Here is a 21946-nt window from a genome sequence, read left to right as displayed (position 1 = left end):
GTCTCTAGATTTAACGACACGCCCATCTCTACGTAACCATTCAAATTAATAAATTTATCCTTGTAAGAGATTTTTTTTTTAAATCTGACTCACTACACATATATCATAAGTAACGATAAAAAAAAACTTAAAACATGTCTCGAAAATATTATAATATATAATATTACATAATATAATTTATATAACTAAAGAGAAGTTTACTTCCGTACTTCTACAAAGAGCTGAAGCACCGGAAGTTTTATGCAATTGTTTAGCTGTTCAGCAAGTAAGCAAACAGACAAGTCATGTGATTGGAAGGAAGAGAATTCAGCATGTGAAAGTTGTGTAACTTTTAAACTACATTGGTCAAATGAGGGGTTATATACTGTTGGTTTTGGTCGCTGCAAATGGACTTTGTGCCTTATCGGGAAAAATAATTTCTGATTTTCACAGTGATTCTGACAGTACGGTACACAATGTACTTTCTGTGTCTGGTCATGGTGGCCTTGTTAAATCAGAAACAAGTGAATTTCGTTTGTTTAGGGAAAAGTTTAACAGAAGTTATGTACCTGACAGCAAAGATTTTTTACTGAAGCTTGATAATTTTAAGGTACGTCTCCTTCTCACACGATACGGAACGGGACGTTTTATTAGCGCACACCCTGTCACAATGATGAAAAAGCTCTGTTCATTATAAACATTTATACTGAATTTTCTTTTTTGTACTTGGTGACCTCGTTGCACTTCACATGCTGTGACAAAACAACGACTTTTTTCTTACCAAAACTGAGGATTAATTTAATAACATTTTTAAAAAACACTTTAGTCTTTCACAACATTTTGAGATCTCTATTTCTAAAGTTCTGCAATAGATTTATAAATACGGTTTGATAGAGTGGTCAACTGATCAAGGCGGTTTTTTTCATTCATACTTATCCTGGTGGAGTTTTTAACTTTTGCCATACTATACTGTTTTATTTTTTGTAATTAATAGCATCAAATGACATAACGTTTTGAAACAATGGAACAATGTTATTCCAGAATGTTTTAAAAAGTTTTAAACTACATTGATAATGAACATGGATTGTATTTTAAAATTGTGTTTCAGGCCAGCATTAGAAGACACTCATTCCTGAATTTGTCATTGGATTCCTCTAACAATTCTGCTCAGTATGGCATAAACCAGTTTTCTGACTTTTCAACCACAGAATTCAGAGGTAATCTTAGACTACAATTTTAATGCAAGCATGCTTAATACAATATGTTTTTTTTAAAACAGAAAATATATTTATTTTTAATTAAAGTTTTCTGTAGCTTTTCAGTTTTAAATTATTTTATAGTGTTTAGAATCATCCTTATTTTCCCTCTTCAGAACAGTATTTGAAGGCCCGGCCTGAAAAAGTTCCACTGTTTACAAACCTGAAGGAAGAAAGATTCCATGGACCCTTACCTCTGAGGTTTGACTGGAGAGATAAGAAAGTTGTTACCCCTGTTCAGAACCAACAGTCAGTAAGTGTGAATATTTTTTTCTATTTAATAATAATAATAATAATAATAATAATAATTCCTTACACTTAAATAGCGCTATTCTGGACACTCCACTCAAAGCGCTTTATAGGTAATGGGGACTCCCCTCCACCACCACCAATGTGTAGCATCCACCTGGATGATGTGGCCGCAGCCATAGTGCGCCAGAACGCTCACCACATATCAGCTATTAGTGGGGAGGAGAACAGAGTAATGAAGCCAATTCATAGATGGGGATTATTAGGAGGCCAGGATTGGTAAGGGACAATGGGGAAATTTGGCAAGGATGCCGGGGTTACACCCCTACTCTTTTCGAGAAACACCCTGGGATTTTTAACGACCACAGAGAGTCAGGACCACGGTTTTACGTCTCATCCAAAGGACGGCGCCTGTTTACAGTATAGTGTCTCCATTACTATACTGGGGCATTAGGACCCACACAGACCGCAGGGTGACCCTGCTGGTCCCCCTAACACCACTACCAGCAGCAACCTTCGTTTTTCCCAGGAGGTCTCCCATCCAGGTACTGACCAGGCTCACACCTGCTGAGCTCCAGTGGGCTGCCAGTTGTGAGTTGCAGGGTGATATGGCTGCTGGCATTTCATGTGTATTACAGGCTGGCATAATGGTGCAGTGGTTAGCATTGGTGCCCTGGGTTCAATTTCTGGGGTGCTATTTGTGTGGAGATTGTATATTCTCCCCATGTTGACGTGGGTTTCCTCCCACAGTCCAAAAGCATAGTGGTAGGTTTTTTGGCTTCTGGGAAAATTGGTGATGTGTGTGCGTGTCTGTGTCCATGTGTGTCCTCCGATGGATTAGGATCCTGTCCAGGGTGTATTTTGCCTTTTGCCTATTGCTTGCTGTGAATAATTAGATAAAGCAGTTAGAAAATGGTTGGATGTATACTACAACTTGTCATTTTCACCTTATTATGCATCTAATGAGAAAATTCCCATTATACATTAGTTTGTATAAGGAAAATCAGTAGTTGCTGGAACATTTGAATTGGTCATAAAAAAAAAAGCTGAGGAAAAGCTTATTAGTTTTTTCTGTTAGGGTTTTGCTTTGGCTTCTGTCCGCACTGGGACTTGACAGGCACCAGTGAGCTACATCAGTGAGGGACGTGTCATTTGTCCAGTCAAGTGCTATTTCCCCATGTCATACTGGGGCTGTAGGACTAAACCAAGAGATTAATAATTGGTGATGGTAACATTGTACGGGTATAACATTGATGATTATCGAATCCAGTAGCTCAAAATATTAATATTATAGTGAAACATTTGAAATTTATGTTGCATGGCAACCATTTTGAATGTACGTCTGCTCAATTTTTTCGTGTCTGTACTTTTGGAAAAATGATCGCACACCTTTTGATGTATAAAAGCTGCCAAATATGGACACAAACTATAGAAGAAACTATATTAGAAAGAATATGCTATACATTAGAGTGAGAAGTTGCACATGTGAAAATTGAAAGACAGTCATATTACACAATTATAAAAAAAGTTTGGGGCCGTAGTGTGGCATATTAGCTAGGGCTTGGTTTCTCGACCAGCAGCCTCTTCAATCCATTCCAATTGCACAGTTTTGTTGCAACCAGATTTTTAGTTATTTAATTAATAATTAGAAGGGCCTTTACTAATAAAGGAGCTGTTTACATCAATGTACATCAAATAATTGGATTTCAGGGGTCTTAAGGTCAAGGTCTAATAGACTAGAGACTAAGGTTGTGGGCTCAAGTCCTGAGTGAAGCACTCCTGTTGTTGTTGTCTGTCATCAAGGTACTTCACTCATATTGCTGCCATTATGCCTTGAGGTAAAAAAGCTATTGCCCAAGTCATCATTGTAAATCCTTTTTAAATATTTTAAATAAAGCATTGAACACAAATTATGTGCTGACAGAACTTTTTATAAATGTCTATTTATGTTTGTTTCTTTCAATTTTCTCATCCTTTTTAGGAGTATTGTAGACATGTCAGATATAACCTTTAGTGTCACTTAGAGTTTACATCAAATTGTGATGCCCTTGTGTAACAATTGACTGTGAAGAGAGAAAACTAAATACATTTTCTTCAGGAGATTACCCTTTTTAGTCCTGTTTAATAGGATTAGAATCAAGCTAAATAAATCAATCTTTTTAGTAGCAAGAGCAGGGTTATGCATTTTAAAATATATTATAGTATATGGGATTTATTTTATGTTCATATGCAAATAGATGTTAATCCTGTTCCGATTTGTATTGATGTACTGGTTTGTTTATTTTCTTATGTCTTCACAGTGTGGGGGCTGCTGGGCATTCAGTGTAGTTGGAGGAATAGAATCTGTTTATGGAATACAAGGTCATTCCCTGGAGGAGCTTAGCGTTCAGCAAGTGATTGATTGCTCTTATAAGAACAAGGGTTGCAATGGTGGCTCTACTGTGGGTGCTTTAAACTGGCTAAATCAGGTCAGTTTTAATTTTTTTTCAAGTGTCAGGTGTGTAAAATGATATACCATATCTGGCATCTACCAATTCATGTCATATCCATGTTTTCCAAACACTGGCTCAAATATGCATACTCCCATGCAAATATGTTCTTTTAATACTACTCTGCACACACACAGAGTACTTCCAGACTTGGACTTTTTCAGACCTTCACTTCTTGAAGATCTTTTAACACATTGGGTATATAGGTTAAAAGCCTTGGTTTTATCTCTGTATATGTTTATGGACAGGGGTATAAACTCAACAGCAGTCTTTTCCAGTATTCCAGTATTTTTTAATTCTGTCTGTTTTTTGTTTGTAAAACTTTTCTTTTCTAATGATAATATTTACACTGGATATCTATACTTTTATCTGACTTGGTTTTTTTTTCTTACAGACAAAAGAAAAACTAGTGAAAGAGTTGGATTATCCTTTTAAAGCATTAACAGGAATTTGTCATTATTTTGCAAAATCACATTTTGGAGTATCAATAAAGGATTTTGTGGCTTATGACTTCAGGTATGTCATATAATGTATTAGCTGGAAAATTAAAAATTATGCTTTGTTTTAGGATCTGCAAATAGCAAATACCTCAGTATAACCTAAATAGTGAAAAACAGGTTGTCAAGCAAAAGCAATTTACCAGTTTATTTACAACTAACTTAAAGGTAATATTTGCTTCACAGATATTCATAAACTATTTCAAAATTATAAATACAGTCCTGAATAATACTTATTACTTGTGCATGTGCATCATTGTTTTAATTTATTCATTTGTATATTGTTTAGTTTCAGATCTACAAATGTACATGTTGTAGATATACACCTTAGCAATGTTTAATTTAAAGGCCCAGTTCTATCAGTATTAATTTCTAGATCGTTTATCGTAGCACTAATTTTGTAACGTTAACACCTTGTGTAGGTTTTGTGTTAAATAAGAGATTAAATATAACAAAATAAAGTTTATTTAGTATGTCATACAGCCTAATCTTGCCCTTTGTTAGTTTGTAGAGCCAAGAATCTCATCCATCCTGTTCTTAAAGGGTCCAAGGGCTACTTCTTCAGCTGCATTGCTTGATAGTTTGTCCGGGGCACCCATAGTTAGGTTTTGTGAACAGATTTTTTTTTAACCTGAGTAAATACTGAATTTGAACTGTCAGTTCAATAACATATAGGTCATGTCCATGGTAATGATTTTTAGAAGTTAATTTTTAATTTTTGTATGCATTTAGAAATTTACCATACATTTATTACATAATATTTTAATTTGTGGTGTTATTTTTTATTTCTAAATTTCTTTCTTAATGCAGATGTCAATAGCTCTTCTTCTTTAGGACAATGTGGCCAAAGATGCATTTGTCTGTTTTGTCTTTTGTTTCACTTTTAACTATACTACAACATTTATGCTCTACGGTCAAATAAAAATATTACCACAATTTAGCAAAAAAAGCAAGTCTTTACCCAAGTTGAATCTTATGCAAGTCGGAAGGGATCCTTAGGGGTTTGCTTGAGTACATAAAGAGAATCACCGTTTATGATATTGCAGTGATCCTCCTTATTTGTTCTAGCTGTGTGCAAGTGAGGAAGGAGGGACAGGAGAGCAGAACTGCAGGCTCACTTGGGTTTATTGTAGCAGCATCTAGCAGTCCATGAGATGAGAGAAAGAAAACTTTCCCTGTTGATATAGAGGGAAGAAATGAACTAACCAATAATGAATGAAAACGACATGGTTTTAAAGTCTTTAATTAGTACATTTAAACACTATAGAATACTCTTAAAATATACATTACAGCAAATAAATTAGAATTACATTTTTAAAGAATGTATTAAAAACTACAATTAATTGCCCTACACTATACTATTCGGTAAACACAAAATACACTTGGTTGCTTCCCTGACATGATTGTGATGTGGGTTACTTGCAATTTCCAATGAAAAGCACAAGATAATATGCAGATGTTACCACACGTGTGAAGGCAAAGCGAGACTGAAGTGTAAAACAGAGCCCTGGCAGTGACCTCTTTATGTTTACTCCATGTTATTCATCTGCTGAAGGAACGTGCCATACTACTTATTTTTACAAGTGTAACATAAACTCTCTTTACCTAGATAATTGCACCCACAGAAGTTTTTACATAAAGTAGAATCTGTGTAAGTGAAGTCTCACATAGCCTGTGGAGAGGGTACAGTTTCTTGATCTACATTTCATAGATCAACGACCATGTCCCCCTTTCCTAAATTGTTGAACTGCAGAGTCAAATGATATATAGTTTTTTATATCTACATTTATGTGCAGTAGTTTGGCTTATGATTTTTGGCTGCTTAAGTGTTCTCTTTTTTTCCTATGTTATTCCTAGGCTTGACAGTTCTTGCTCCATTATAATGTATTTGCTTAGCACATACCCTAGGCCTTTAGCAAGTAGAATTAAGGACAATGTTGGTGACACATTTCCATTCCACACACATCACATTTTGAATTTATAGTCTGGTAACAGTTTGCTTCACAATTGTTTTTTTACTGTAATTGTACTTTTACTTTTTTGCTGTAATAGCCTGGTTTTTGTCTAGTCCTTGTTTTCTTTTCTTTTCAAACAACTGTTTTTGGTCTATCACGTTTCATCATAATTATTTTTGCTGCTATTAAAGATACTGGTTCATATTTCCATACAATCAATCTTTTCCAGTGGACAAGAGGAGGTAATGATGGAGAAGCTTGTGAACTGGGGTCCACTTGCAGTAACAGTGGATGCGGTTAGTTGGCAGGACTATCTTGGAGGTGTTATACAGCATCACTGCTCTAGTCAGGAGGCAAATCACGCTGTCCTCATCACTGGGTATGACAGAACAGGTAAGAAAACTCAAATAGCTCAAACAAAACAGTACTTTTTTTGTACACAAAATAAACACAGTATTATCGGCATGCTTGCAGTTTCAGTTTTACATTTGTTGGATTGTATTGCATTTGTTTTAACTGAATAGTCCATTTGACATATGAATTTGGATGCCAGTGGCGTGACCTGCTGGTATTATTGTAAAGAACGGGGGTCGGCAGTGTACAGAAACGCAACATGTTTATCACTGTCATTTCCAATGAAAGTCTAATCAATGGCAAAAAGTCTTGTTAATAAAAGATGATAAAACTATAAGATTCCTTTACTGCTTTAAGTCATGTTTACAGTAGATATCTCTGAGTTGTGCCACTCAATGAAAGAAAAACAATTCAGTTTATTTACTACATTACTTTTAGCGGGGTCAGCCTACCTTCGATCTTGGGAGCACTAAGCACTGGTCATGTATTTTACACTTTAAGTGTTGGGTCGAACCTTTTGGACAGTAATGGTAATCCTTAAGAAAACAATGTTAGATTTTTTTTTTCCAGCCCTCTTTGAGAAATGAATTTGGATTTGTTCAACCTGCTATGGTCGGAAAATAGAAATAATTTATAAAAATCAAATTAGTCACCCAAGGGTAAAATTTCATTGTATTATTCTTCAAGAAGATCTTTTTGCCAAGATATTTAATTCTGATCTTAATAAAGAGATGCCTACAGAAGACAGAGAATTTTGTGGTCGCTTGATTTTCCTTGATACACTGGCAGTTTCAAGGTCTGCTTGAAGAGAGCATACAAGGACATTCTGTTTTACAACAGGCTAAGTTATGGAAAGGTTTTTGAATGCTTTGTGAACTGTCTTGATAAGTTTAAGGTTTTTTTTCTGAAAAGTCAAAACTACTGGGAACTGGATGGTGTCAAATACTTTGTGCAACTAATGTTTCTGACCGTCATTATTGTGCATGATTTGATTATTTCTCAACCTCCAACAGCTAGTGTGCTGCTAGTGTGCAGACTAGATGAAACTTGCCATTTTTTTCTCAGTACTACTGACTCCTTGATTTTCCTCTGTTTCCATCACCTTAAAGAACTATGAAAACGTCATACCTTCGGTGTTGTTGAGAATGAAATGTACAGGCAAGAACTACAGGCAGATTTCCAGATTTGGCCTGATGTTTACATTCTAATAAAACCAGACAACTTTGATCCTAGCAACATGGGTATGACAGTGTTTCAGTAAATGGATATTGAGCATTTCAAAGTGCGTCATGATAATTATAGTGCTTAGACTTACATTTTCTTCAGTCAAATTTGACAGGCAGAGCTTTCTGACAGGGCATGACATCTCTGTGCACTTACACTTAGGAGATTAAGTGTAAGTGCACAAAGATGTCATGCCCTGTTAGAAAACTCTGCCTGTCAAATTTGACTGAAGAAAATGGCATTTTCACTGCTGTCATTTGTTCTGTTCACATATGAAGTCAGTTCTGTGTTGATCCCATAGCCAGCTACCAACTGAATACTCAGACACTTGTGTGCTGTGTAGGAGGATCTATACATATTAACCAGTTGAACTATGGGGAATCATGGAACAGGGGATGAGGCTTTGCCAACCCTGGTGAAATACAATTACCATCTCTCACTAATATGGTCAGTAGTAACCTACTGGCCTATCCGGGTTCCCCTTCTGTCTCAACCTTAATGAGTATCTTTCAGTCTATACTGGGGGCTGAAGTGACTCCATCCAACTTAGGGTTCCCAGTTTCTTTTCTGTTGCAGCATTGGCTCCGTCAAGAGAGAGTTTGACAGTGTTAGCTAAGCCTTTAACCTATGTCTATCCCTATGCTTTATCAGTGATTACTCCAAAACTAACCAAACCAAATGACTGGTCTTACCAAAAGACCATACAGTATGTATTCATATGTATTTATAGAGAAAATGGAAAAACAGCTGCATAGAGTCCTCTCTTACAGCCTTGTACAAATGTCTACCTTATTTTTCTCTGTAGCATCCCTAAGATGCCTTCCCATGGCTTAAAATAACATGAACGACAGTGAGAAACACCTTCTCCATTACAGTACCTAATAGATTAATTTCACTATTTTTAATTTTTTTTTATGTTATCCTAGGTGATGTTCCTTACTGGATAGTGCGCAACTCATGGGGAGCCTCATGGGGCAATGAAGGCTATGTCTACATTAAAATGGGAAGCAATGTTTGTGGTAAGTAAGAGCGTGACGATTCGGTTGTAATTGTCTTGGAAACCGTGGTAAGGTTTTTTATTATTATAATGGATAAAGTAGCATTTATGAATTTAATGGGACCATTTGGCAATTTTTTTTTGGGGGGGGGCTTTCCATATTGTATTTATAATGCATTTTATACAAATAGTAGTGCGGCTCTGCATAAAAAACAGGCCCTGAAACACCCGGATGTAAAAATATTCTTCTTCCTGTTTTCTGACAAAGAAAACCACTTTCTCTCAGTAAATTATTTGGTGTAGCATCTTAACCTTGTGTTTTTTAAAGTACAAGTGATGACTTTAAACAGCAACCAAATCTGTATTTTTTGTTACCTTAGAGATTTAATTAATCCCATTAAATACACCCTAATCCTTAATTCTGTTTTTAAAAGTTTCCTTGTTTACTGAGTAATAAGGAATTCAGTTCCAAATATGTTTTTCCTATATTATACGAATTACCTGGGGACAGCTAGAAAACAAGCTTAACAGCTAAATTAAATTTAATTTGAAATGTAATTTGACCATATAGGAAAATGGCTGTCCTTGCTAAGATATCTCTTCTCCATTTGTCCTTGTTACCCTTCATCCTCACTTGTTTTTCACTGTTGTAGCAAGTATTCATTAAAGAAAATTCAAAAACTCTAAATTTCTGTAGGAAACATTCTTTGATCTTTGATGTTTTTGTTTTGTACCTTTTCTTTGCCAGGCATTGCTGATACTGTAACTGCTGCCTTTTCGTGACCAGATGTAAAGTCCTTGAAGCCCTTGAAGTCAATATACAAGGAATTCATTAATGTTAATTAGCTGACTGGCAGGACCGTCATTGCTGTAAAACTATACCGTGAGTCCAAGGGGAAGAGATGACAATTTTACACAAGTCAAATTCTAAATATCTCAATGAATCTGTTATTTATTGAGATATCAATAAAAAACTTAGTAAGTACGTTTAGATTAAATTTTTCTTTCCAACAACTCCTCTGAGAGTAACCATTTTAGCAGTTCTTGCAAAGGTTGAACAGCTATAGCCCTACCTGGGATTTGAACCCACAGTCTACCATTATTGCACTTAAGGTTTGTTTCACAGGTTTGCATTAGTGCTCATCTAGTTTACTTTACCCAAAGTAACACTGGGTTGTTCAGAAACAGAGCTAAATAGACTTTGGAGCTTGACCTTAGGAAAGGAGCTAAGATTTCAATTAATAAAACCTGTCCTTTCATTTACTCCAGTAAGTTTACCAAAAGTACCACACTGAGAGAAGACAACATTTTATATTTAATTCCATTTTAAATTGTTTATGGACTGTTTTTTCACCTTTTTAAGAAGATCTGAAAATGAGATATTTTGAAGGGTTTATGCTTGGTAATGTTTTTAAAGAACATCTAAACATAAAACTTGAAATTAGAATTGAGCTTTTAATAAGTTTCATATACATGTAAGTTTATTTCCAGTTGCTAATAAATACATAAAACTTCTGTTTTTCAGAAGATGTAAATGAGTAATGTATTGTGATATTTTATTTTTTGTACAAGCTGTTTCTGATTTTAAAATAAAATTTTAAAAATCACAGGAATATTTTTTGTGTATTGTTTCCAACCCTTTCCACATTTTGTACAATATATATCTGTGAAGGTTTAGAAATTAGAATAGTTACTTATGTTAAAAGTAACTGCATGTACTTTTGAAACAGTGTTGCTAGTAGATGAGGTTTTCTTCTCAAAAACAACATGCAGAATACCTAATTTCATTCTCTGTAAAAATTAGTGACCCAATTTTTTTCCATGAACACTTTTAATATATCCCATATTCGGGATGCCGAGTCAATCTCAGTATTCAAATCCAGACTGAAGACCTATTACTTCAGCCTAGCCTACTCACACCTTACATTATAGCCTGCTGCAACCATGGCTGCTGGTACCGCTGTACATGCCATTGTGTGTCTCTGTTGGCCCACGAGGTAGATCCATCTGTTCTGACGAAATCATCCTATTCTCCTCCTCACATGTCCAGATGGTGCCCGGGCTGGGTACCATCTGAGTTGGATGCTGCATCACTGCCGTGGATCCAAGAGGGACATCGTGGATATACTGTAGCTATCGTTTAGGAGGAATTTACTGGTCTAAAGAGATCTGCATGGAGAACTAACACACAGAAGACATGATGGATGAATGGATGGATTAATACCCCCGTCGTTTCCTTTTTTAAATTATATAATGTTAGCATACCCAAAGGGGTTGGGCAACCAGTTGACCTTGGACCCCTAGAGGGTTTTTCTCTCCTTACTAAGGAGTTTTTGGTTCCTCTCCTCCGTTGTCTTCTGGTCTCCTATTCTGTATTGACAAACTGTATTCTCAATTGTATTGTTAAGCGCCTTGTGAAACCTTCAACCTTCAACCTTGTGAAAGGTGCTATATAAAAATGATTTGAATTGAATATATTATAAAATTATGTGCAGTTTTTCAGGATCCTTCACTGTAACATGAAGCACAATTGCATGGAAGGCCTGTAGATTCTACTGCAATCCTGCATGCAAAGGAAAAACAATCTTTAAAATTTGAAATTTCATAATTTAACAAAAATTGGCATTTCAGCCCAGTAATTCAAATTTAACTATTTACTGTGAGAAAACAGCAATATAACCGAAAAATCAAATGTTCTATTTTTATCAGAGGCAACTGTTATAGTTTCTAAAATGTATGGTTTTATTTTTCCACAGGAGTTTTTAGAAATAGTTGTCTACATCCTTACATTACTAGAATGGAATAAATGAACTTGCTTAACTTTTTTCTCATCATATCAGTAACATTGAACACTTAAAAGTTAATTTCCATCAAAAACGTGTTTTATAACAACGTTTTAAAACGTTTTTGGATGTTTGACAATAATCCCAATTTAGAAGAGAAACAAAGAAGAAACAGCAATGCATCATAAAGAAGAATAGGAATATTATTTGGAATAATATCGAAAAGGTATATCTATCCTAAAAAGCATCAGGATCATGCTCAGAAAGATCAACACTATATCCAAGGTCATAAAAATGATGTTTTAGGAACCATGGTTCTCTGTCATTGAACTTTACTAAATCCTTTAATCAAGATTGTTTTGGTCCTTAGAAGCCAAAACAAAAAATCAAGTAGCTCTTTAAAGTGCTTTCATTAAGAGGGCATACTGCATATATATATATGAAAAATTTTAGTTTTACGAAAGTTACATTGTCAACAGCTGGAGACAACATCTGCTAACTACTAACCGCCTTCTAGGGGTAAAGCCACACTTGGACTATTTTGGTCATTTTTTTACATTAATCTTTTCTAAAACCACTCTACATTCTGTTTTTTTGCACATTTAGTTTTTTTATAGTTCATTGATTGTTAGTCAGCGTGTTCATAATGCCTATTCAGAGACGTTGCTACGGTTGGGACTATGGTTCGAAAGCCTTTGTTCAGACAAGAAATCCATCGAAATGAGTGTGAAAGCTAAATGCAATTTTTGGAGAGGTATAATAATGCCTATGAAGAAAAAAAAATATTTTCTGAAAATTCTTAGGACCAAATGGGGAAAATAGGTCTCAAGCGCAGTTGTATATTAGAATTACTAGAGCATTTACAGCTGTGGTTACAATTTTACTGTGGTTGCCTTGAATGGTGACCCCCTAAATGCAGAATACTATTGACTTTGTATCTGTATCTTCCACCTAGCAATTTCAAGGGTTCTAGGTCCCTCTTTGCCTCACAACAGGTTGTTTATATCCTCTGGAACCACCAGTGTATCCACAGACCTTTAACCACAGGCAGATATCCTGCGTAATTGCAATGTTTATTTCTCTAATAATTACAGCATTTTCAGTCTACCCAGAAACATAGAACACTCAATGTGCCAAAGGAGCAATTCATCATTGTCATGCGCAAAAACAGCTCTGATGATCTGGTGTGCCTCCTTCCAGCACAATGAAGAAACCTGATGTACTCCTCTGTTGGTCTTAGTCATTCTCTTCACCCACATCCACTCAATACCATACAAAAGCAAAGACATGACATTTACTATTGTAAATGGGAAAGCCAAAAATAAAATGTCTTGAAATTAATACATAAGACAAAAATACAGTACACTTAAAATGGTTTATTTATAATACAAACACTAACATTTACTTTAGTACATGGACAGGTTAAAATATTTATTTTAAAGTGGAAAGCTAATAGTAACATGTCCTGAAATTAAAGCACGAGCCAGAATTACACTTGATTTATGTTATGATACAAACATTACACTCAATTATACTGTATACATTATACTTGATAAATCTGATTTACAGTAAATTTAGGTGTACAGCCAGATTCAACAAGATTGACGAGCCTATAAAATGCTGCTTTTGTATGTAACTCTCAATCATTATTTATTCTGGGTCATTTAATGGGAAATGTCTATCCAATTTTATCTATACATTAAAATAAATCCCTAAATTACTATTTATTCCCTATTTGTAAAATAAATAGTTAATCCATAAATAGTTCGGAATCTATTTCTCATTTATTGACTCAATGATGATATCAGTCAGTTTTAATGAAAGTACTGTAGGTACTGTATGTGAAACTCAGAAAGAAAGTCCAAAGGTAACACGTTCTTCCTGAACACTTTCTAGTCAGAATCTTCACTGCTGAAGTAGGAGCTATCACAGCATTCTGCCATGTAGAGGAACTTGTGGACAACGGGATTCAGTTTGGGCACCCAACTGCGTGGAACCAAGAACGTGGCAAGGTTGAATAAATCCACAAAAACCTTGTAACGATCGCTGCAAAATAAGAATCAAGATTTTCTATGAGTATGGAAGTAAACTGAACCGTTGTGTTTCAAATTCAGTAGACTGGAGATGCTCAGAGTGCGGTGAATAGAAAGGACCCTGGATTCTATAATACCCTGAAGACTCAGGAACCTGATGTTTAAGGAAAGAGAAGAAATTTTGCATTACTTTCACCAGACCAATTTTGCTATAATCTAAACCAGTTAACAGCAGGATTGCCATGACATGATCTATAGTATAAAAGGAAAGACATGTTAAGAAAGTCAGAGGAGTTTACCTCACTGTGGAACGCAAATAGTGGTAGCCTGATGACCCTCCTGTTCCAGCCTTGCTACCAATCATTCTGTGTACCATGCAGACATGGTTATCTAGTGGAAATATAAGAAAATGTATTATAAACAGGAGGGAAGGATTGTTGCTTTCTATCTGATATTCAGTTTTATTAAAAAACACAATGGAAGAAAATGAGCTTACATCTCCATTTTGTCATAAGACCATCAATGTCCATCAAAGAATTAAGCAGCTGAAAGGGGACCTGGAAACGAGGCTCCTCCCTGGGAGAAAGATAAATCTGTCATGAATGAACAATCATCCACCCACCCATTTTCTAATCTCTTCCTCCACTGCAGAGTTGCAGGGAGCCGGAGCATATCCTGGCAAGAAACAGGCACAAGGCAGGATACACCCTCGGATGGACACCAGTCCATAACAGGGCAGACACACATAAACATAAACACTGACACACACAAACACAGACCAGTTTTTCCAGAATGCAGTTAAGCTACCAGTTTGTCTTTGGGCTTCGGGAGGAAACTGGAGCAACCAGCGAAAACCCAGGGCCCCCCTGCTCTGAGGTAGTACTGCTAACCACTACGCCACTGTGCTGATAATCAAAAATCATGTAGAACAAAATTATACACAAAGCTGCACAAAAATAAAATTGTACCTGTAGAAGTAAATCATTAGTGCTCCCTGGAGAGCCTTATAAGAAAGTCTTCTTTCACCTGTGATGAAAGAATATTATGTTAATATACTTATTCCCTATCACATTTAATATCACATTTTTTCTCATGCACATAGACAAATACGGACTGGCATCATGCCTTCGTAATATAGATTGCATATAATGCCCATGTGTCCTGTTAAGAAGTTATGTTAAGAAGAATCTTAATGTGTCTTCTATTTCCAGCCTTAAATTCATGAGGGAAAACGACAGAAGAATTAGAAGCTTTGTGAATGTTTGGATTATTTGTTAAAATAGGTTTAGCTTAATCTGATTGGTTCATTGCCAGCCTCCTGGTCATAGGGTCAGGAGGCTTGAACCCCTTTCAGAGAGGAGGGATGTTTGAAATGAATTAGAAGGGAGGTGTTTGTTTGATACTGTATGTATAGTTAGTTTACATAAAGATTGTGAGTGATCAGGGATAGCTGTGTGAGATTAATTTGTTGTTGTTATTCCTCCACTGAACTTCAGTTAATAACTCTTATTTACAGTCATATACTTGTAACTTTTATTTCACTATTAAATGAACAGTTTCATTAAAAAGTGAGTAGACCTGAGCAAGCAATTGTGACTACATTATGGATTCTTTTTAGCAAGATGTAGATCTTATGTCACCATTTATGGTGGTTTGTTAATTCTTAAATGAGAAAATCATCATTTTAATTTAACTAGTTACTTTTTCAAAGGTAGATTATGACTTTATTGTGACTAGATTATAAAGTTTAGTTCATTAACTTTTTATCTGAAAACAAGTATAGAAGAAAAATCTCACCTTTACTCAAAAGATGCTCGTGTCTCTTCTCATCAAATAAAGGGTTGAAAACTTCTTTCTGTTTCATGAGTTCAGCAAGCATTTCCTCCTTCATCTCTGATTCTTCTAGTTTCTGTCAAAAGTTGTTTAACAAATTTATTTTACATTTTAATTTTATTTGAGGGTAAAAGGATGTTAACATTTATTTAGGATAATGTTATGGTAAACATTTACTTCAACTCTCTCAGTTTCCTGCATCAGTCCTTCTTCAATATTTCTTTGCAGTTTTCCCCAAAAGTTAAAGCCTTTTTCTTCAAGACCAGGAGTTCTCTCCAACCATTTCTGGAAGATGAAAATCTTAATTAATAAATAATGAAATCTATGTTTCAGAGTTCATTCCAAACTATATTTGAGATGACATGGCTTGATGTTTTACACTCTGATTCTCAGAAGGACCTTTAATTACCTTGTCTACCTACTCCATTGTGACAAAGCTAAAAGAATAAGCAATCAACACATCACCCATTGTCTAATTATTAATATTGCCTAATTATAGCAGTTATGCTCTTGATGCATTGAAACAATAAATTTGCAAAAATTAAAAGGATTCTCAATTTCATTCTTATTTTATTTTTTCAGCATAAGCACAATGAGAATGAATAACAACGCCTTAATTATTATAGCCATCTGAGCCAAAATCTCACACACTTCCTTCCACAGGGTAGGTCCTTTGAACAACTACTACATAGGAGCACTCTAATACAAATACAGCACGGGGTGAAGTTTACACTGCTGCAGCATTAAGCATAGTATGTACAGATGATGGATGGATTCTGTCCTTGAAACACACTGTACAATGAATGACTACACCCTGGATGACACTGTTACAAGGTGCACACACATGCCACAGTTTAGAAACACTAAACCTTAAGCTAAACAATTTGTCTTTGAGGGATGGGAAGTAACTGGAGGACTCAACACTCAACTCCATACAGAAGATACTCCAAACTGGAATCAAAGACTTAGATTCACAAAGAACTGTGCTTTTTGTACAAACAGCACTCATCTCACTGTTCTCCAACTCATGTAGGCTGGTCAGGTCAATATAATTCACCTTGTGAGGTTTAAGAGACCCTACTTACTGTACATGTTTAACAAGTTTTCAAGGACTAAATGTGCCATATTTATTGTATTGTCATGCTTCATGTTCCTGTTTCTCGGCATTTCATAAATGGAAAACCTCCCCATACAAATACCTTCAACAGCAATGCAAAAATACTAATAACTATATTTCATATAACTATATACAATAAAATGATATATATGTATATTATATAACTATATTTTAAGTATTCTCATATCCATACCATGTTTTTTGCAGTTCATAGTCATTATGGTTCTTTTACAAATATGTTGCAGCACTACTTTGCCATAAACATCAAAGAGCAGTATTTTTTTGTTTGGGTATTCACTAAAATACCCAGCTATATAAATGACTACACATTATAATTTCAATTATTTTGGTAAAAGTGTCAAGTAAATTAATAATAGCTTATTATAAAAATTGTCCTTGCATGAATATAGCACTTTTCATCCTGAAGGATTCCAAATTGTATTGTCATATTTTGAATAATGGCAATAACTTAAATAAGTGCATGAGAAGAAAAGTGCAAAGAGATGTCTGTAGCAGTGTACCTCCACCAGCTGAAGCAATGTAGGCTCCTGTTCGGATTTCAGCAAGATTTCGCTTTCCTGTCCTTTGAAATTATCTCTGTAATGACGGCGATTATATGGAACCCTCAGGCTGTCTGGAACTCCAATTTTGTTCTCCAACATGCGAAACTGCAGACTCTGGAATCCAGAAGCTGGGGACAGGTAATCCCTTCAAATAGCAAAAGAAGTGAAGTTTGCATGAATATATTAAATTAATTAGAGGCTTAGTGAAATTCAGCATACACCATATATTTTATTTCTATGTATATTAGAGAAATCTGAAGTACAGTATGTACAGTAAGTAAACCTACAGTATATAAGCATATAAAGTGTTTAAAATGTTACTATATTCCGGATGTTAATATATACTTATATTTGTATTTTACCTAAAATCAAAGAAGTCCAGGGGTGTCATGGTCTCCAGAACAGAAAACTGATCCACCAGTAGTTTAAAAATCATTGCAATTCTGTGGATTCTGGTCACAACCTTAAGCATATTCCGCTCATCACGAACCTGTTAAAACAATAGGTTCTTAGTTGTTTTTTAAAGACATGTACAGCACTAGAAGTAGAGAAAATACAAGTTACAATTTGCAGCAAAAAGTTTGTGACACACTTATAAAATGCAATGGTACCCAATGGTCATCTGAGAAAATGCCAGAAATTCAGTTATTTCCTTAATTACAGGTTTGAAACAAATACTTCCCAGTGAGTAAAGTCCCAGATGAGCATTTTTCTGTTTGAAGTAAATTAATTAGTAACTTATTCACTAGGTTCTGAGCCCACTTAGGTGTCACGACCGGGATCCCTCATCTTAAATCCGCTCCGACCCTTTCATATTTTAGTTGATTATGTGCACCTGCCCCCTGTTTGTCTCCTTATTTAAGTCTGGCGCTCTTGCTGTTCCTAACTCAGTATTGGGAGATGGACGCCCGGAAGCCCGCCTACCAGCAGGTCCAAGAGATGCCCCACGGCATAGGCTTCATCACGGCGTCCTGACTGAGCCCTGGACTCGGAGCTTCTGGCCTTGTTACCTTGGTTTTATTCCTTGTCCCTGTTCCGGATCCCCTTCCGGATTTTAACTTTGTTTGTTTCGTCTTGGATCGATCACCCAGTTTTGGACTTTAGACTGCTCCCCAGATTTTCCCCTTGGACTGTCTGAATTTGCTTGCCAGTGCTACACCCCCCGAGCCCCGGATCACCGTTGTCATGCCCTCCTGTCTGTCAACCCGTCCTAATCCTGCTGTACCTTCCCTGGATGTCCTTCCCCATTTATTTCCAGATTATACCATCTGTATAGGGTCCTGAACTACACTTCACAGGAGCCTGGACCAGCTCCCGTTACAGAATGCTGAGCCAGGAATAGTGAGAGCGCCAGGCTTAAATAGCGGTTAACTAAACAGGGTGCAGGTGCACATAATCAACTAAATACAAAAGGGTCGGATCCCGATCGTGGCATTAGGTTCCTAAATGGTATAACACAAACACCTGGTAAAGAACATTTTCACTGTTAATCTTAAATCTTAATCTGACCCAGATATACTAGCTCTGCAACTAGTAAAATAAGGGAATACATATCTCATCAGCTCTTGTATTTATGAAACAGATCAACTAGAAAATCCAATGGTGACAATATGGCTGATATGTACAATACTGTTTCCAATATAGTTTTTCTGAGCACTGAGTAACATTTCTCCTCATCTTTACTGTATGTAATTAATATAATTATTAATTAATACAAATTAAGTATTTCATAAGCATAGTTTCAAGAACAAGTCTAAACAGTGAATAACTGTAAAATGTTATTTTAGTTATTTTTACCAAGGCCCAAATGGAACTAATCCATATACATCATGTTCCTTAAGAGTGACAAATAAAAAGGACAGCTGACTCTAAGTGGTGGCCACATGGCAATCAAGAATTATATGTGTCAGCCTCAAGCTGTTGGTTGGTAAACATTCTGCTATTGTATTCTGCAGGAAGATTACTTACGTGGTCATTAATGAAAATTTCCCGAACTGAATCAAGCTCCCACAGGATTTGCTTGAACCATAATTCGTAAGCTGAAAATAGTCAAAGATAACAGATGTCACTAATTATAAAAAAAAGCTATTGATCATAATAATATAAAAATATTTAAAGAAATTTTTTAAGAAAAATTACAATATAGTACAACATACTATACATACTTAGCTGTTTTAGACAATTCAAATATTAAATTTCACATACAGCTTCAGCAATCTCATTTTAATTCAGATTTTGCTAAGCACAACTTTTTTATGAATTCATTACCTTGGTGAGTAACAATGAAGAGATGTTCATCATGTATCTTGTTTCCCTTCAGTTCACTTTGTAGAATTTGGGCATTTACAACTTTTTCCAGCTAAAAATCAAAGAGCAATTTCTTAACGCTTTACAAAGTATTTTCATTAACTTAAGTGGTTTTTAATATCTTGTGCACTAATTACCTACTAAATATTTTAAATTACAGCAACAAAAGCAGATAAAAATTATTTTTTTCCTTTTGTGTGTTTGATAATAAAACCTTTCTATTCAAACATTTTTATATGAAAGAATCATTACATCTTTGTACTGTTGTAAAGTAAAAGCATTTTGAAATGTGATATTAACATTCAATGCATATTCTTTAAACATGTATTGTCTTGTAGTCACAATTTAAAGTTAGGAAAGTGGCACTATTTTATAACTTTGTCTGAAATGAAAAATGATTTACTTGTAAATAATCCCCGTAGATAAGACCTCCTTTGCTGGCTTTGTTAACTCCTTCCTGAGCTTTGTCTTCAGTTTCATTTAGATCAAGTTTCTTGTGTAAAGATCTGCAAATTAAAGAAAATACAAATAATAACAAACTGAAACAATAAACATCAATACATAACCTCAGAAAACACTGTAAGCTCTAGTATGTGGCCCCTGAAAATAAAATCTATTAAATGACAGCTGCTAGCCAAGCATTTTCAGCCTTTTTCCTGGTAAGGGTTGCAGGAAACTCAACCACAGCAATATAAGTATTGTCTATCAAGTAAATGTATCCTGTGAAACACGATTTTGCAAGACAAGTTTCTGAACTAATCAAAATACTCAGTAAAATAACTATTTGATGAAACTCCTATGTAGAAAATACATACAGATACTTTTTTCCAAAATATGGGCATCCGCTCATGTTTCCTCAAAAGACGTTCTGCAATAATGACTTGCTTTTACTATCGCTTATGTGTATCAGTTTTTCTTAGATAACTTGTGCATTTGCTGGGAACAGATTATATAAAGGTTCACCACATCCAATCAAAGACGCATTCTACCACACTGCCCACCATGGTGTGCTAAATAGAGATGTGTGCAAATGTGGCGAGTACACAGGAGTTTCACCATTGGTGGAACGTACTATGAACTCTTGCCTCCAAAAGAGTTGACATAAAACTTAGATTTAATGTGAACATTCTAATTATTTTTTTTTTCAGATCAGACCTGGTTGATTACACTTTCTGCAGGGATTAATTCCATCTAGGCTATTAAACCTTTAACGCACCTAATTTTGTCTTAACTTGACATATATAACACTGTTTCCACTGTTTATTAGGGGCTGGAGATCTAAAGAAACCCAAGAGACTTGCTAGATTGCATTCCAAGACTCATATTATACACATCTCATATAGAGCATCAGCAGTCAGACAGTTATAGTTGCACGTCAATGTTACAAAACAAACTGAAACATTTTAGAAATACAACACATATTTTCAGCCTCTTTAATTTGAATTAGCAACGCTGATAATGGTTCTTACATGCCTTGTAAACATACTGAAGTTCATCTTCCCTTTTTTCACTTACCTTTTGCTTATGAATTGAACAAAGATGTGACAGCACATGCATGGTAAGTAATGTGCACTTATGAAATTCTTGTCAATTTTTAATACACTGCCACAAGACTACTGGTCAGTAAAAAAATCAAATGTGCACTGGGAATGTTGCCAGCAGGAATATTGCAACATGAAGCCCATGTAACACAGGGGCTCCCAACTGTGTGTTTGAAATCCAGCAGGCTTTCAATGTCATTTTATATCATCAACACTAAAAGCAATTTAGAAGAGATAATTTGATTTACACTTTAATTAAATTAATTTACGATTCACACAAGTGAACAGTTAAGATGACAAACAAAACCTGTTGAATTCTGGACACCAAGGACCAAAGTTCTAAGCTTTTGTGCTCTGGCAATAATGGTAATTTAGTACACCATCATTGGATTTCAGCAACAAAACCAGCAGTCAAATTGCAAAATGTAGGAGCTATAGCTGCAGTAAGAGAAGAAACAGCCCACAGGGGTTCCTGTCTGAATAAAAGATACGAGAAATCACCTGCATTTTGCACATCTAAGAAAAATAATGATACCTGTACACAGCCTAACACTGTTAGACTGCTTTCGGTAGCTCAGTGACCATATTATGCCCTCTAAGGTGTCAAAATTAATTTATGTTTTCGAGAACTGGTATTAACTATCAGGATCTACTAGATCTAGAAAAAGGGTGTGACGTACAGTACTATGGGAATCCTCCTTCAATATTTCCAGGCTTCCCATTTGTTTTTTAGATACTTATTATCAAGATATTAACAGTTTTCTAGTCA

The 21946-nt window shown here is 35.4% G+C and overlaps 2 protein-coding genes across 2 annotated transcripts; one reads left to right on the top strand and one right to left on the bottom strand.

Moving 5' to 3' along the window:
• The first annotated feature begins 241 nt into the window (after window positions 1-241).
• ctso (cathepsin O) lies at window positions 242-10613 on the top strand. Its single transcript, XM_088633249.1, has 8 exons — window positions 242-589; window positions 1088-1196; window positions 1352-1488; window positions 3785-3952; window positions 4368-4489; window positions 6655-6818; window positions 8930-9022; window positions 9749-10613. Exons 1-8 carry the CDS (start codon window positions 350-352, stop codon window positions 9781-9783), a joined length of 1068 nt encoding a protein of 355 aa, XP_088489375.1. The 5' UTR covers window positions 242-349; the 3' UTR covers window positions 9784-10613.
• Window positions 10614-13139: 2526 nt separating this feature from the next.
• On the bottom strand, window positions 13140-20590 carry LOC148678321 (tryptophan 2,3-dioxygenase-like). The gene is made up of 12 exons (XM_088633248.1): window positions 20452-20590; window positions 20040-20142; window positions 19598-19688; window positions 19298-19368; window positions 17692-17819; window positions 17288-17474; window positions 15827-15934; window positions 15614-15725; window positions 14785-14842; window positions 14313-14392; window positions 14116-14206; window positions 13140-13829 (listed from the first exon to the last, which is right to left on the bottom strand). The coding sequence occupies exons 1-12, from the start codon at window positions 20484-20486 to the stop codon at window positions 13676-13678; spliced, it is 1218 nt and encodes a 405-aa protein (XP_088489374.1). The 5' UTR covers window positions 20487-20590; the 3' UTR covers window positions 13140-13675.
• Between the last annotated feature and the right edge of the window lie 1356 nt (window positions 20591-21946).

The sequence above is a fragment of the Lepisosteus platostomus genome, chromosome 1 (assembly GCF_059453375.1).
Source record: "Lepisosteus platostomus isolate fLepPlt1 chromosome 1, fLepPlt1.hap1, whole genome shotgun sequence".
In the NCBI taxonomy this organism is placed as follows: domain Eukaryota; kingdom Metazoa; phylum Chordata; class Actinopteri; order Semionotiformes; family Lepisosteidae; genus Lepisosteus; species Lepisosteus platostomus.
The sequence above is the reverse complement of the archived record's forward strand: the minus strand, read 5'-3'. Positions and strand labels throughout refer to the sequence as shown.